Source organism: Camelina sativa, chromosome 4, assembly GCF_000633955.1.
Source record: "Camelina sativa cultivar DH55 chromosome 4, Cs, whole genome shotgun sequence".
NCBI classification, from domain to species: Eukaryota; Viridiplantae; Streptophyta; class Magnoliopsida; order Brassicales; family Brassicaceae; genus Camelina; species Camelina sativa.
This window is the reverse complement of record NC_025688.1, coordinates 28,371,396-28,384,172: the sequence shown is the minus strand read 5'-3', so window position 1 is coordinate 28,384,172 and position 12,777 is coordinate 28,371,396. Positions and strand designations below refer to the sequence as shown.

Sequence of the window (12,777 nt, the reverse complement as noted above, 5' to 3'; positions counted from 1 at the left end):
TGGTGACTCTGGGAATTTCAACTGTTCTCCAACTACATTGAACAGAGTAGCTCGGTTTCCTGATCCTTTGAACGGTGTTTTCCCGTATAGGAGCTCATGCACAAAGATACCAAAAGTCCACCAATCCACTGCGCTTCCATGTCCTTCTCCTTTGATGATCTCTGGAGCTAAGTACTCGTGGGTTCCAACAAAGGACATGGACCGTGTGTTAGGTTCAGCAACTAGCTCTGGGAGAGCACCTGAGTGTGACTTGAAGAAATCCGTCTGGTTTTTACGGGACTTGTTCTTTTTGTTTTTGTTAGGGAAGATGCTGCGTGGTAAGAAACATGAAGGTTGGATGATGCAAGCTGATGTAGGCTCCATACAAGTGGGTTGAACGCAGAATGCGCCGCGTCTAGATGGATCTGAGTCGAATGTTTTGATCAGTGTTGGAGAAACCGCGCATCTCAGGGAGAGATCAAAGTCAGAAAGCATTATGTGACCGTCATCTCGAACCAAAACATTCTCAGGTTTCAAGTCTCTGTAAACAACACCAAGCATATGGAGATACTCGAGCGCTAGCAATACCTCTGCAGCGTAAAACCTGGCCAAAACAAAAAATGTGAAACATCTAAAGAAAGTGACAAAACAGTGAATGATACTTAAGCTTTCTGTAATATTGAAACCGAGAGAGAGAAAACAGACCGAGCAGCATACTCCGAGAAATGCTTCCCGGGTTGGCGTTGCCTTAAAGTGTGCAGATCACCTCCAGGGCAGTATTCCATGACCAAACACGAGAATCTGTCTGTCTCAAAATGAGTGTACAATGTCGGTAGAAACGGATGATCTAACAGCTGTAAGATATCTCTCTCAGTCTGAGCTCGATTCAACTTCTTCCGGTTCTCAAGAGATGCTTTATCCATCACTTTCACAGCAAAATGGCACCGAGTTCCGCTTAACTCAGCTAGATACACACTCCCAATGTCACCACAACCTAACCGTTTCAATAACTTGAAGTGGCTCATTCCCAAAATCCCATCTCGAGTCCGGATAGCCAAGATAGCATTCCACCAAGGATCATTCCCTTTGTGTGGCTTATTAAGGCTTCCGGTGAAATTGCTCCAGCTGCTCTCTTCGCTTAAGCCGCTACTATCGCTAGCTCTGCTTGCACTCGTCTTGGCACTTTCAAACGAATCCAAAACCATACTGATACTCCTGTCACAGTAGTTCTTGTCCATACTAAGCACAACATCGCTCCTCTGCGTAGTACTTGTTGCAGAAGAGCTATTAGCAATACTCATAGCCCTGGCGAAATTCATACTTTCAACACTACTGCTATGTGGGCTCACATTGGTACTGGGAGGCAGAGAAGCATCCCAAACGCATTCCTTGTCTGAATCTGGCGGTAGCAGAGAGTTTTCTGTGTTTTGCGATGCACGAGCCACAGAGAACGGGGACAGCGATGTAGCAGGTTCCTCGACTATGCTTTCTGCAGGTGAGAGTATTCCAGGGCTTGGCTTCTTCGGAGGCACGCAGAGGGAAAGATCCTCGATGAAGGGTCCTTTAGTAGTAGTAGTAGAAGACATACCCTTCATCAAACAAACAGAATCAGGTTTGGCTTTTTCGCTGATGGGAACATAGACAGTAGTAATAAGATCCATGTCGTCAGGCTCTGGAGGATGACTAACTCCACGGAAAGAGCTAGAACCAGCTTCCTCAGACATATCATTGCTTCCCTTACAAGTAACATCATCAGCAGCAGCCCCAATCTCTTCAATCTCCAGCAAAGGATACTTGGCTTTCATCGTTCTAACAGAGGACACAACAGGCTCAAACTCCTGAAAATCATTCATGTCACCACCAAACTGAGTCATAATCACATCTTCTCTATGCACATTAAGAACTTGGCTTAGCTCTCTCCCCAATGTCGTAGTAGGATTCACAGATCTACCCGTGTTGTATCGAGCAGCTCGTTCCCTCAAAGTCTCCAAATGCAAACTCGGGGGATCTCTAGTTTCAAAGTCCATGTATTGTCTACTACTACTGGATAAGTGACCAGAGACAGGACCTTTACTAGGAAGTCTCTTGAGCTCAGCAACTCTTTCCATTTCCAGCATTCATACGAGATCTTTAACACCAACTCCCAAATCTCTCTATATCCCTTCAAAAGCAAAACAAAAAAGAACGTCAACTAAATCAAGCTCTGACCTCAATTTAACATAAAAGCACAAGAAAGATACAAAACAAAACCAACCAACAAATTCGGGACCATATTCTAAACTCTTGTCGGCGAATAAACTATAACACAAACACACGAAATAGAATAGAGATTGAAAAAACACGTGATTTAAGAATAAACATCAGGATGACTAACTCTCATTTATGGATTCAAGACAAAGAATAAGAACACGAGTGTGTGTGTGTTTGTGTCCTAAGATTTACTCTCCATAGTTCGATCTGAAATAAACTGAAACCTTGTCGAGAGAACATCATAGGGAGTATAAAAACTTGTTCTTTAGCTAACATTCAACAGAATCGATCAAAAAAAACCCAAAGAGAAAACGACAAAAGGAAAGAGATTTAGAAACAGGAACTAACAAAGATTGAAGATTTACCGGCGAGAATCCCGAGATCGAGAGGGGGTTTAGCCGGTACAATGTAGCTGATACAGTGAGAGGTTATATAACCGGAAAATGGTTTACAAAGGAGGAGACTTTCTTTTTTTTTTGATCTGGGGGAAAATTCAAGAAATCGGATTTAAGCAGAGAGAACGATGAACAAAGAAGAAAGAGAGAAACCCCTCTCAGAAAAAGGCTCGAGAAACGAGAGAGGAGGATTTGAGAGGGTGGGAGTGGTGAGAGAGCTCAAAGGCTTTTGCTTTATGTGTGTGTATGTGGGCGCTATCTCTATAGCTTGCTGCTACTGCGACTACTGACGGTAACGGAGCTTTTTTTTATTAATTTTTTTTTTTTTAAATGGCAAAGAGAAAGTGGGGCCCGGGGAGTGTAGGGTCCATTAATTAAGGTAGGACCTACATGTGTTCCTTCTTGTACCTACAAATATACAAATTTCTTTGAGACGTTTCTTTCTCTACTACTTTGTGTTATAGTATGCTTCTTGATCAAACCCGTTTTGTTTCTTGTAAAAAAGAACGATGTAATAATGTAAACCAATATTGGTTTTCAAAGAGCTTGATTCCATTATCTTGGATTTATTGTAATCAAACATTTGTTGTGATGAGTGATGACGAGAAAACTATTCCTTTTGTTGTTGATGTGTGTAATAAATATACTACTAGAAAGATAGAGAGAATAGTGAAAGAAAGAGACAAAGAATCAAAGGCACCTTGTGGATTTGTGAACAAACCACTCTTTTTTGACCTACCATCGCAATATCTATTCATTTTAGCTTTCCTTTTTTCTCTTACTTTTCTCACCATTTCCCATCACTTTTCTTCTTCTTCTTTTCTTTTCTTTTTTTTTTTTATATTTCCTTTTTGTTTTTCCTCTACTCAAGATTTTGTCTGCATTTGAACCATGTGTTCTTTGAATTTATAATTTGGTAGGCACTTGACGAGAGCAAGTGATAAAACAGAAAGAAAAACAATGAGTGGAGTTATATAGTGCTAGTGCTACGCCTATAGAAATGTGATAAAATAAATAACAAGAAGATAGTGGGAGAACTTGGATTACGTACTGATATACATATGATATATATATTTAAACTTTTATATCCATTATGATGAGTTTTGCATGGGTTTTTAAATGAATAGAGACTTGATGATAAAGTTACAAATGTTGTTGTTCAAACAAATCATTTAGCTAGGGAGAAGTGTATTGACACTACAGAATGACATCTATATGGCAATGAATTCAGTTTCTTCAAAGATAATATGTATCACTAATTTAATTAATCTTGTCTTTCCATTTCCACTTATTTGTCTTTTCTCTCTTTTTGCAAATAAATTATATTGGATCAGTTGAGTTTCAATTGACATTATGTGTTTGAAAGCAATGATTAGTGGACACAGGTGTTTTGCGACTAACAATATTTTTAAAAAAGGTTTAAATCATGGAGTATTATATTGTCTTAATTTCAGCAATAAGAATAGTTGGGACCTCGACGCTCTAATCATGGTGGGCTTAGTGACTGATGCTTTATTTGTCTGCAAAGTAAATAAAAGCTGCGACGATTAATTTCTTGTTAATCAACACACTGCCAATGTATTAAACAAATCTTAAGTAAACTGTAATAATAATCATAATTTCGAAAGCTGAGTTGAAAATTCTCCGAAACAAAAGAAATAATAAGCAACAGAGATAGTTGTCGGCTTAGGGAAGTAAAAGACGATACTACCCTTATATAGCAAGACGTTGTTATTCGATCCGAGGTTTGCTGGGTGAAGGGTGAAAAAGGTATTACGGATCAGGTGGATTGCGCATGGATTGAGGAGATCTATGTTTATGGACAGTTTTATCTTTTTTTTTTTATCACTCTAACCAAACGGTCCAAAACACATGCACTGTCTAGTCCTTTTTTTTTTTTTTTTTTTAAATTTCTTTTTCTTGTTTTTGTAATCGCTTAAGACAAATTATACGTATAGTATCGATCAAGTCCTGTGCTTTTAACTGAAATCTTGTCTCTCACAAATCACAATGTTCATAGAATCATACAGTGAAAAAAAATTCCCATGAGTTTTATTTAAAATGTAACATGCAAAATTGTTAGATGATGGTTTCTTTAGATTTCATATCAATCTTAAGACTCGTTTTTAAGGTTTGTTGAGCTGATACAATGTAAATATTTTAAAAGAAAAGTTCTCTAAAACGCAACGCATGCAGTTTTGTATGAACATTGATTAATCATATCCTATCTCTTTCATTCTTTTTTTGTCAACCATTTGAATAATTATGTTCATCTCATATATAAGTCTCTAAGTTATACAAGTTTCTTTTGAAATGGTAAACCATCTACTAAATACCAATCCCGTAGGTAATGATTGTTTGATATTTAATTATGTGGGTGTATTAGTTGGTTATATGTGTGGAATTAATGGGTGTGAATGTGGGGTGCTAACTATATGGTATCTTTATAGGTGGGGCTTTGAATCTGAGCCCCTTCTCTTCTCATTTTCCAAAAGCACTAAGAAGAAGAAAATAAAGAAGGGGTTTGAAACTTTGAACACCAAAATAGACGTATCGAAACAATACAAAGGGATAAAGCAACACACAATTCTTAAATTTTCTGATTCCATTCTCATCACATTATGCTTTATTCTTTCCTCCTCACTCACATCATTATGATTAGTATAATTTATATTCAAAATATTCCTCCATTTAGTTGAATAAAAGGGGTCATAATTGGTCTAATGGTATGATTGATTTGGAATCAATTCTGAAAATTTTGGCCAAGTCTAATTACATGTCTTATAGGTGCAGGCTGAAATTTACTATAAATTTCAAATTCTTATACACTATTTTATATAGGTTCGAGTCTATACATTTCGGCATGGATGATTTACGTTTTATCGATCCACTAAGAATATATTATAAGAACTTTTGATCAAGTTAAAAGATCCATAACATCTAAATTTAAATAGAATTTGACAGCCCACGTGATTTAAAATGGCCTTAGATTTATATTCAATTTTGATTTAGACGAAGCCCATATATTCTATAAGGCCCGTAATCTTCTGTTTTTACATCTTTCAGTCACTGATGCTGATTTAGTAGCTATTTTTGTCTTCTTTTTTTTTTTTTTTCTAATCTTCTTATTATAGTAATAAAATTTATACAGTTGTCATAAGTCATAATAACACATAAGAACGAATAAATCATCATTGTATTTAACCGCTTAATTTGATGGATCGATCATATTGAATATTAGTATTTGGGCATGATGGTAGTAACATTATACCATTAAAAGATTTCTAAACATTTACTTGACTACAAATATGTGCAGTGATTAGATTTTCATAACATAACATAACACTCACGTTGAGGATGTGAAAAATTACACGCGTCTTGCTTTAATTTATCTAATGTGGTGATTTTAGTTTACTACGTCTCTTAGTTGGTTAATTTATCACTTGTTGCACGTTGTGGCCGGTAATATAAATACAAACAAGCTCGGATGATATATAAGACTTAAACCTTATCTAGTATGTAAAGTGTCATTAAGTACCTCACTCACATCATATATGTAATTTGATATTTGATTTGATTTAGACATGTATAAAATAGTGACAAGAGCTAGTTCACCGATCATGCAATCACCCACCACCCTAATTTCTCGACAAGTCACGATTTAGGACACGTACAAGGTGGAAAAACTGGACGGTGTACCCACCGTGTTAAAAAAAAAAAATTCTGAATTGGGTCCAAATTCCAGCTAGGAATTAAAGTGCTATGTAATATAATCCATCACATCAATGAACTTTTGGCACGATCAACAGAAAGCACTACGTCAAGTAAAATCACATCATACGCAAATGGAAAAACAAAATCTTATTTGGATCGAGCAAAGTTGAGTAATAATCCACGACTTTCAACCTTTCATTTTCTTGAATCATCTCTATAATCATTATTGATGTAAGAAGGATACTATATTTTTCCCCTAAGGGGCTCAAATGTGGATGATGAGCCAAACAAAAAACGGCGGTCTTTAGAAAAAGAAAAAAAAAAAAAAACAGATTTTGTATTGTGTTTTCTAGCCTTTCCGGCCAAAAAGGTAAAATAATAGACATGAAAACATTATAAACGAGAGTAAAAACATCAACGCCAATGTGATTTACTTGTTTTTCCATTTGGCCTTATTGTAAAATTACCAACAAATGATTTTCATTATTTGTGTCAGTTATTGTAAATGATTTTGAAATTTGATATCATTTATGTATAAACGATAGTCGGATACTGAAAAAGTTATCAATATCTATATATTTTTAATATGCAAAAATTGTTTTCAATATCTATTAAAATCATTTTGGTGGTTTGGCTGAAATCTATTAAGCAAGCAAAATAATTTAACAATCTCGTTCTTTTCTACAAAAATCGAAGATAACACACAATCAAAACCAAGGTCAATAATAGCTGTAAACTGCACTCATCTTTGCTTCAAAACTTGTTACAAAGCTCACCGTGAAGGCTTGCCTCTCTTCTTACCGCCTCCTTTCTTCTTTCCTTTATTCTTCTTTTTACCATTTTTCTTCTTTCCCTTAGACTTGATGCCGCCTCCTTCACCACCACCTCCTCCCATGTTCTCCCTCTTACTGTGTTTCTTTATCTTGAAATCTCTGTCATTAGTTAATGAATTACCGGGATGTAGCAAATGCCTAACATCAAGAACACCGCCCTTGAAATGTCCTACAGTAGACTTCAAGACTCTCTCTTCTGGCGTACGCTTCTTCTCTACGGGTTTCCTAGTACTTACACTCCCAAACTGTCCTCCAAATCTCCCAAGAATCCTATTCTGCAAAACACCCCAAAATAACAAGTGAGAAACCAGATGTCGTCGTAATGGATCCAAAAAAAAAAACAAAACAGAGCAAGTTCATAATGTAAAAAAAAGTTCACCTGGTCCAACATCTTCTCTTCTCTCTCTTTCTGTTTCTTCATTGGTACTAGCGCTACACTCAAAGGTAGCCTCTGCTTCTTTTGAGGCTGCAATATATAACATCACAAAGGTTATCGCATAGAAAATCCTAAATGATCGAAACAGGTTTCTGACTAACAGCAATAGTTTTCACACATTTGTGTAAACGAAAAATCTAACCTTTCCACCAAGTTCAGTCACTTGCTTGTTCTCTAATGCTTTCTTATCCTTCCATGTCATATGCGTAGAGGCTAAACAACAACAACAACAACAACAATTCCAGCTGAATGTGAACAAAACACTAACAGCAATAATAATAATACACATAGCGAGAAGAGAAGAGAGAGTGTGTGTGTTTACCAAAGAATTTAACATCTTTCATAATGTTCTTAAAGCTCATATCTTGATTATTAGAAGCCATGCCTTCCTTCTTCTTCTTCTCCATTGGCTTACGATTATACATTTTTCTGATTTTGATTTCTTTCTGAGATTCAGAGAGAGCCGAGGTTAAAGCATACCATTCGAATACATCACCTAATTCCGATTCCATATCTTTGAATTGGTTTACATTACATCAAACCATTCGAATTTGGATTCTAGATTCCGACTAATTCTACAATCTCATCACCTAATTCCTCCAAAGACTACAACATGCACTAAGAGATTGAATTACTAACCTGAGATTCTGAGAGGAGTATGCAAAATCAAGACCGTTCTGAGATGGAGAGAGTGAAGAAGCTTTGCACAGAGCGTTGATGGAACAAATTAAGAAAAATCAAAAGAGGGGGTTTAGGGTTTCAATGGCCGATGCGGCGGAGAAGGAAGGCTTCGTGCTTTTTTTTTTTGTTGTCTTCTTTGATTTTTTTTTTTTTGGTTGCAAAAATAAAAGCTATTGGGCTTGTGGGCTTTTTAGTCAAAACTACAACGTTTTATCCCTTAACATTTTTTTTTTCCCATGAATAGCTCTCTCGTTTTTACAGCTTATATTATCTTAATTTTATGTTTTATACTTAATAATACCAAAATACTGCTGCTATTTGATCAATGTATTTATTTCTGTTACAAGTTTTGATATTTTTTTGACGGATATGAACTTGCATAAGTTAATCTTATAAATATTCCTTCTTTCCTTGCCAACTGACATGTCGAACTAATTACACCAGAGTGAAATAATAACTAGGAAGTATTTTATAATATTTTAAAGTCTTATTTTTTTCTTATTTATTTATTATATACGTGAATTTTGATGGGGAAATTTGAATACACGCACATGATACATTGCATTTGGTATGTCTTCCTTTTCTCATTTATATTAAAGTCGTATATATCTGATGGGGAATGTGTATACAGACGAATGAATACATGATACAGTACATTGCGTTGGTCGGATATTGGGGAGTTATTATCAGCTACACGTACTGACGTACGTCTTGTAAGATTTTTAAAATACTATTTAAGTTTTCAAATATACTGTTCACACTTCACACCCCACACGTCGTTGGGACTTCGACTGGAATTGGAAATGTTGAAGTTCGAACTTGAAAAAGGGTAGACGACTCTTTTCACTTTGTAAACCATATCTACTTTTATAGATCCGTTTTCAGAAATCAGAACACAGGGTCAGTTCAGTTGGACAATTAAAAGAAAAGAAAAAAAAATTCCTTTTAAAGAAAAAAAAAATGAAATGTGAACGTGTAAAAGTATTGGATCAAGAGTACAAAGCAAATGTGAAAGAAATAACAAATAACATAGCTTATACAATCTTCAATTAATTTTGAGTACAAAGCAAATAGTTCTAAAAACTAATACACCGCGCATTATCTTGATATGCAACACATAGTCTTTTTTTAGAACAATTTTACAAAACCGTAGTTGTTTGATACTAAAATAATTGACCAAAAAAATTGCATGAGACGACTGAAATGAAGGTGAAAGTTGGGTGAGAGAGATTAGGACATGCACTGATTTTCATTGTTTTGACTAATTCTATTGGGTGGGCACACAGCCGCAATTTTGCACAATGTTGAGATGTAGGAGGCATAAAGCCATACACACATGTACATATACACGTACACATTCCTCTACCTATATATCGTTTATATACTCATATACTATGTCAAATATTTTAATTTTCGTGTTATGTCAATTATACGTCATCATCTATTTATGTATATTTTATGATCGCTCTTTTTTCTTACGATCATGTCATAATTTCTTAGAATTGTTAATGATTTGGAAGAATTTTTCTGAAAAAAATAAAATAAATAGAAGATATAATATATAACTAATCTTTTTTTTTTGTTTGGCCAACGAATAATTAGGGCTAAAGACTAAAGTACGAAATAATGCAGTAGTTAGTGTTTAACTATTCAATCATCATTTCATCAACATATATATCCCGTCAACAAAAGAATAGTATAATTTAGAATTTATAATAAAGTACCTAGTTGTTGGCGACTTGGCGTGTTCTCCGCATGGCGTAGGCGTAGAGTGTTTTTAGTCCTTGTTCAAAAGTCGGCTGAAAGCTCTAATTAAGATGACATTTGTCTGCATATGAGCATATCACATGATTCACGTATATTATTTTTTTGGATTTCGATTAATATTTTGAACTTGTCACCGTAACTTTTTTTTTTTAATTCTTTTGTATTTTTTTGGTATAATCATGTATCAAGCGCAAGTTAGAATTTGTGTTCGACGCCCAAAATAACTTACTCGTTCTATAAAAAATGTAATATGTCATCTATGTATACACCATACGTTATGAAACTGTTGAAAGTTTTATCAATATATACCAAAAGAAAGAAAAGGGGGAGTATATATATACTAACAAGAAAAACGGAAGACATACTAAGTGTAAATGACTAATTATATTATGTATGATAGATGGTATACTCTGGACCAGTGTTAGAGAAAATGCACACGCGAACAGAAAAAAAAAGTCCCTTTTATGAATAAAATTTGAAACTTTTTATGTTAAAACTAAAAAGTGGTCGGAAAATATAGTTGAAGTGCTATAAGGTGTCCACGATACCGGAAACGGAAAAACTTAACTATATATATACGTTATTATTGACATCTATAATATAACTTTAATCATTGAAGAAAATGAGTGAAACTTCAATTTTAGGTTGATGATCTAAAATATGTGGCGGTCTCCATATTGATATAATTTCGGATCACTTTCTTCAACTACGTATATCTAGCATTTTAGGTATGGGTCGGTTATGCGATCTATTCACTTTTGTACATCTATATTTGAGACTACGACGTGCCTATATATGTCCGTATACGGCTTGGATCTCAGGCCATATATTCTCCTCCCATTTGACCACAAAAATAGTGATGCTTTGGCCGCCGCTCTCATGTCTCAGCTAAGGAATTTTTTTCTTTCCTTTTTTTTTTGTTTGAATAGAAAACTATATTTAATTTTGATGACAATGTAATTCATATGATTAGAGTTCGTAATACATTTAACCTAAGTACAAATTAAACAAAACTAACCTTCTACCATTTCCAGGTTTTCTTCCCCTTTTCATGTGCAAGATGTGCCTCATCTCATATATATAATTTTCTAAAAAGATGTTTCTACCTTTTTCGTGTATTCATAGTTTGAATTTTCTTCAAAAAAAAACACAAAATAATCAGAAATTATGTAATTCTAATTAAGTGAGAATGAGATATGCAGTATTTGCATAACATATTGTACTAATAAAATGTTATTTGTGTATATATAAACTAATTCTATTTCTATTGAATATACATGAAACAGTTTTATGCCAATAGAGTTGAAACGAAAATGAATAATTTACGAGTAAACAGTTAATTTTGACAACTATTAAAACTATAAACACAGTATATATCACAACGATGACATTCGCTCCCTTCCGTCCATCACGTCTCCTACTTGTTGTAAACTCTCGCCTTTTAACTTTACTATTAATTAACCGTTGACACACAAAAAAAAAAACTTTACTATTAACCATTACTCCAAAGATTGAACCCAAAAAACTTGCAGCCTTAAATTGTAATGTATAGCATTTTATTTCATCCTTTTTAGATAATTTCATAAAACGTATATTGGATAACGTTAGCCTTTGCTTTTGTATTATTAATGAAACAATGTCGCTCATAACAAAAACGTTTATGTTTTTTTTACAAAAAAAAAAATATAACGCGTCATTTATGAATGAGGAAGGTAAGAATGCTATACGGTAAATAAATGGACGGCGCATGATGCGTGTTTTCATTTGGATTTTAGATTTGTTTCACAAGTAACTGAAGCTCTTATGCTTTTTTGCAAAGTACAACAGATCCAGTCAACTTCTTCAACGGTCGGTGCTTACGTGGCGCCATCATTTGAGATATTATTATCATATTTGGACGGAGATAGGGATACGTTTGTCTTTTCACTTCTTCCCGAGTTAAGACAATTTACGCCTTTAAGGCGAGTTTTAGAAACACATGCTCTCGTGTGACTAAAAACTTTATGATTGATCATGACCACATTAATATTTGCCAATTTTTTAATACCAAACAAAAAACAGCATATATATAAAGTATTTTTGAGATTTATACGAAATTTCAATACATTTTTTTCGCTCTTTTAGAGCTGTCTTCTACTTAATTTGTTGTTCCTAGTTCTACGACTAAGTTAGAGATATGTAGCGAATAAGATCTGTTACTTTGTTCAAAAGTTAAAGTCGTACGTTTGAGAATGTCCGATAAATAAAATCTTCATCTATGGAGAACTCTCCGAGCCGTCTCTCTGAATGGACACGTGGAGCTCACAAACCCGTTTACCAAATGTAAATACGTTTTCAGCTCATGACACGTGGCCACATTGATGCTACTCAAGTACGGCGAGTCACGGCTGCTCAGCCGAAGCTCCTTTCCGACCTCCGCGTAAACCCACGGCGTCTCCTCCACGCGTCTCTGTATCCAGCTCGGCATTGCTGACGCCGACGACGACGACGACGACATCTTCACGTTGTCTTGCTCTCTGTTGTCTAAAACGACTCCAGGAACTTTGGTGATGACGTCATCGGAGTTCACGATTCGTAGAACCTTGGTGCCTTGCTTCTCAAGGAGTTTCCTGAAGCATCTGTTTCCGACACGTGGACCTCCGAAAGATATTACGGTCACCATGGGCGCACGTTTAAACGTCGTCTTGATATCGTAGGCAGCTAGTGTCGCGATCGCGGCTCC

At 35.2% G+C, this 12,777-nt stretch overlaps 2 protein-coding genes and 1 pseudogene across 2 annotated transcripts in view; all 3 read right to left on the bottom strand.

Annotated features, from left to right (window-relative positions):
* Positions 1–2,906, bottom strand: part of LOC104784408 (serine/threonine-protein kinase D6PKL1-like) — a 4,518-nt gene extending 1,612 nt beyond the window's left edge. The window contains exons 1-3 of the mRNA XM_010509438.2: positions 2,595–2,906; positions 685–2,140; positions 3–583 (exon numbers count right to left, since the gene is read on the bottom strand). Coding sequence (XP_010507740.1) covers positions 3–583; positions 685–2,096 — 1,993 coding nt within the window. The 5' untranslated portion in view covers positions 2,097–2,140; positions 2,595–2,906. The remainder of the gene's footprint in view (positions 1–2; positions 584–684; positions 2,141–2,594) is intronic.
* On the bottom strand, positions 6,965–8,428 carry LOC104783036. The gene is made up of 5 exons (XM_010508114.1): positions 8,247–8,428; positions 7,930–8,053; positions 7,750–7,820; positions 7,551–7,637; positions 6,965–7,446 (listed from the first exon to the last, which is right to left on the bottom strand). Exons 2-5 carry the CDS (start codon positions 8,030–8,032, stop codon positions 7,111–7,113), a joined length of 597 nt encoding a protein of 198 aa, XP_010506416.1. The 5' UTR covers positions 8,033–8,053; positions 8,247–8,428; the 3' UTR covers positions 6,965–7,110.
* The window catches only part of LOC104784407, a 1,767-nt pseudogene continuing 1,244 nt past the window's right edge, over positions 12,255–12,777 (bottom strand).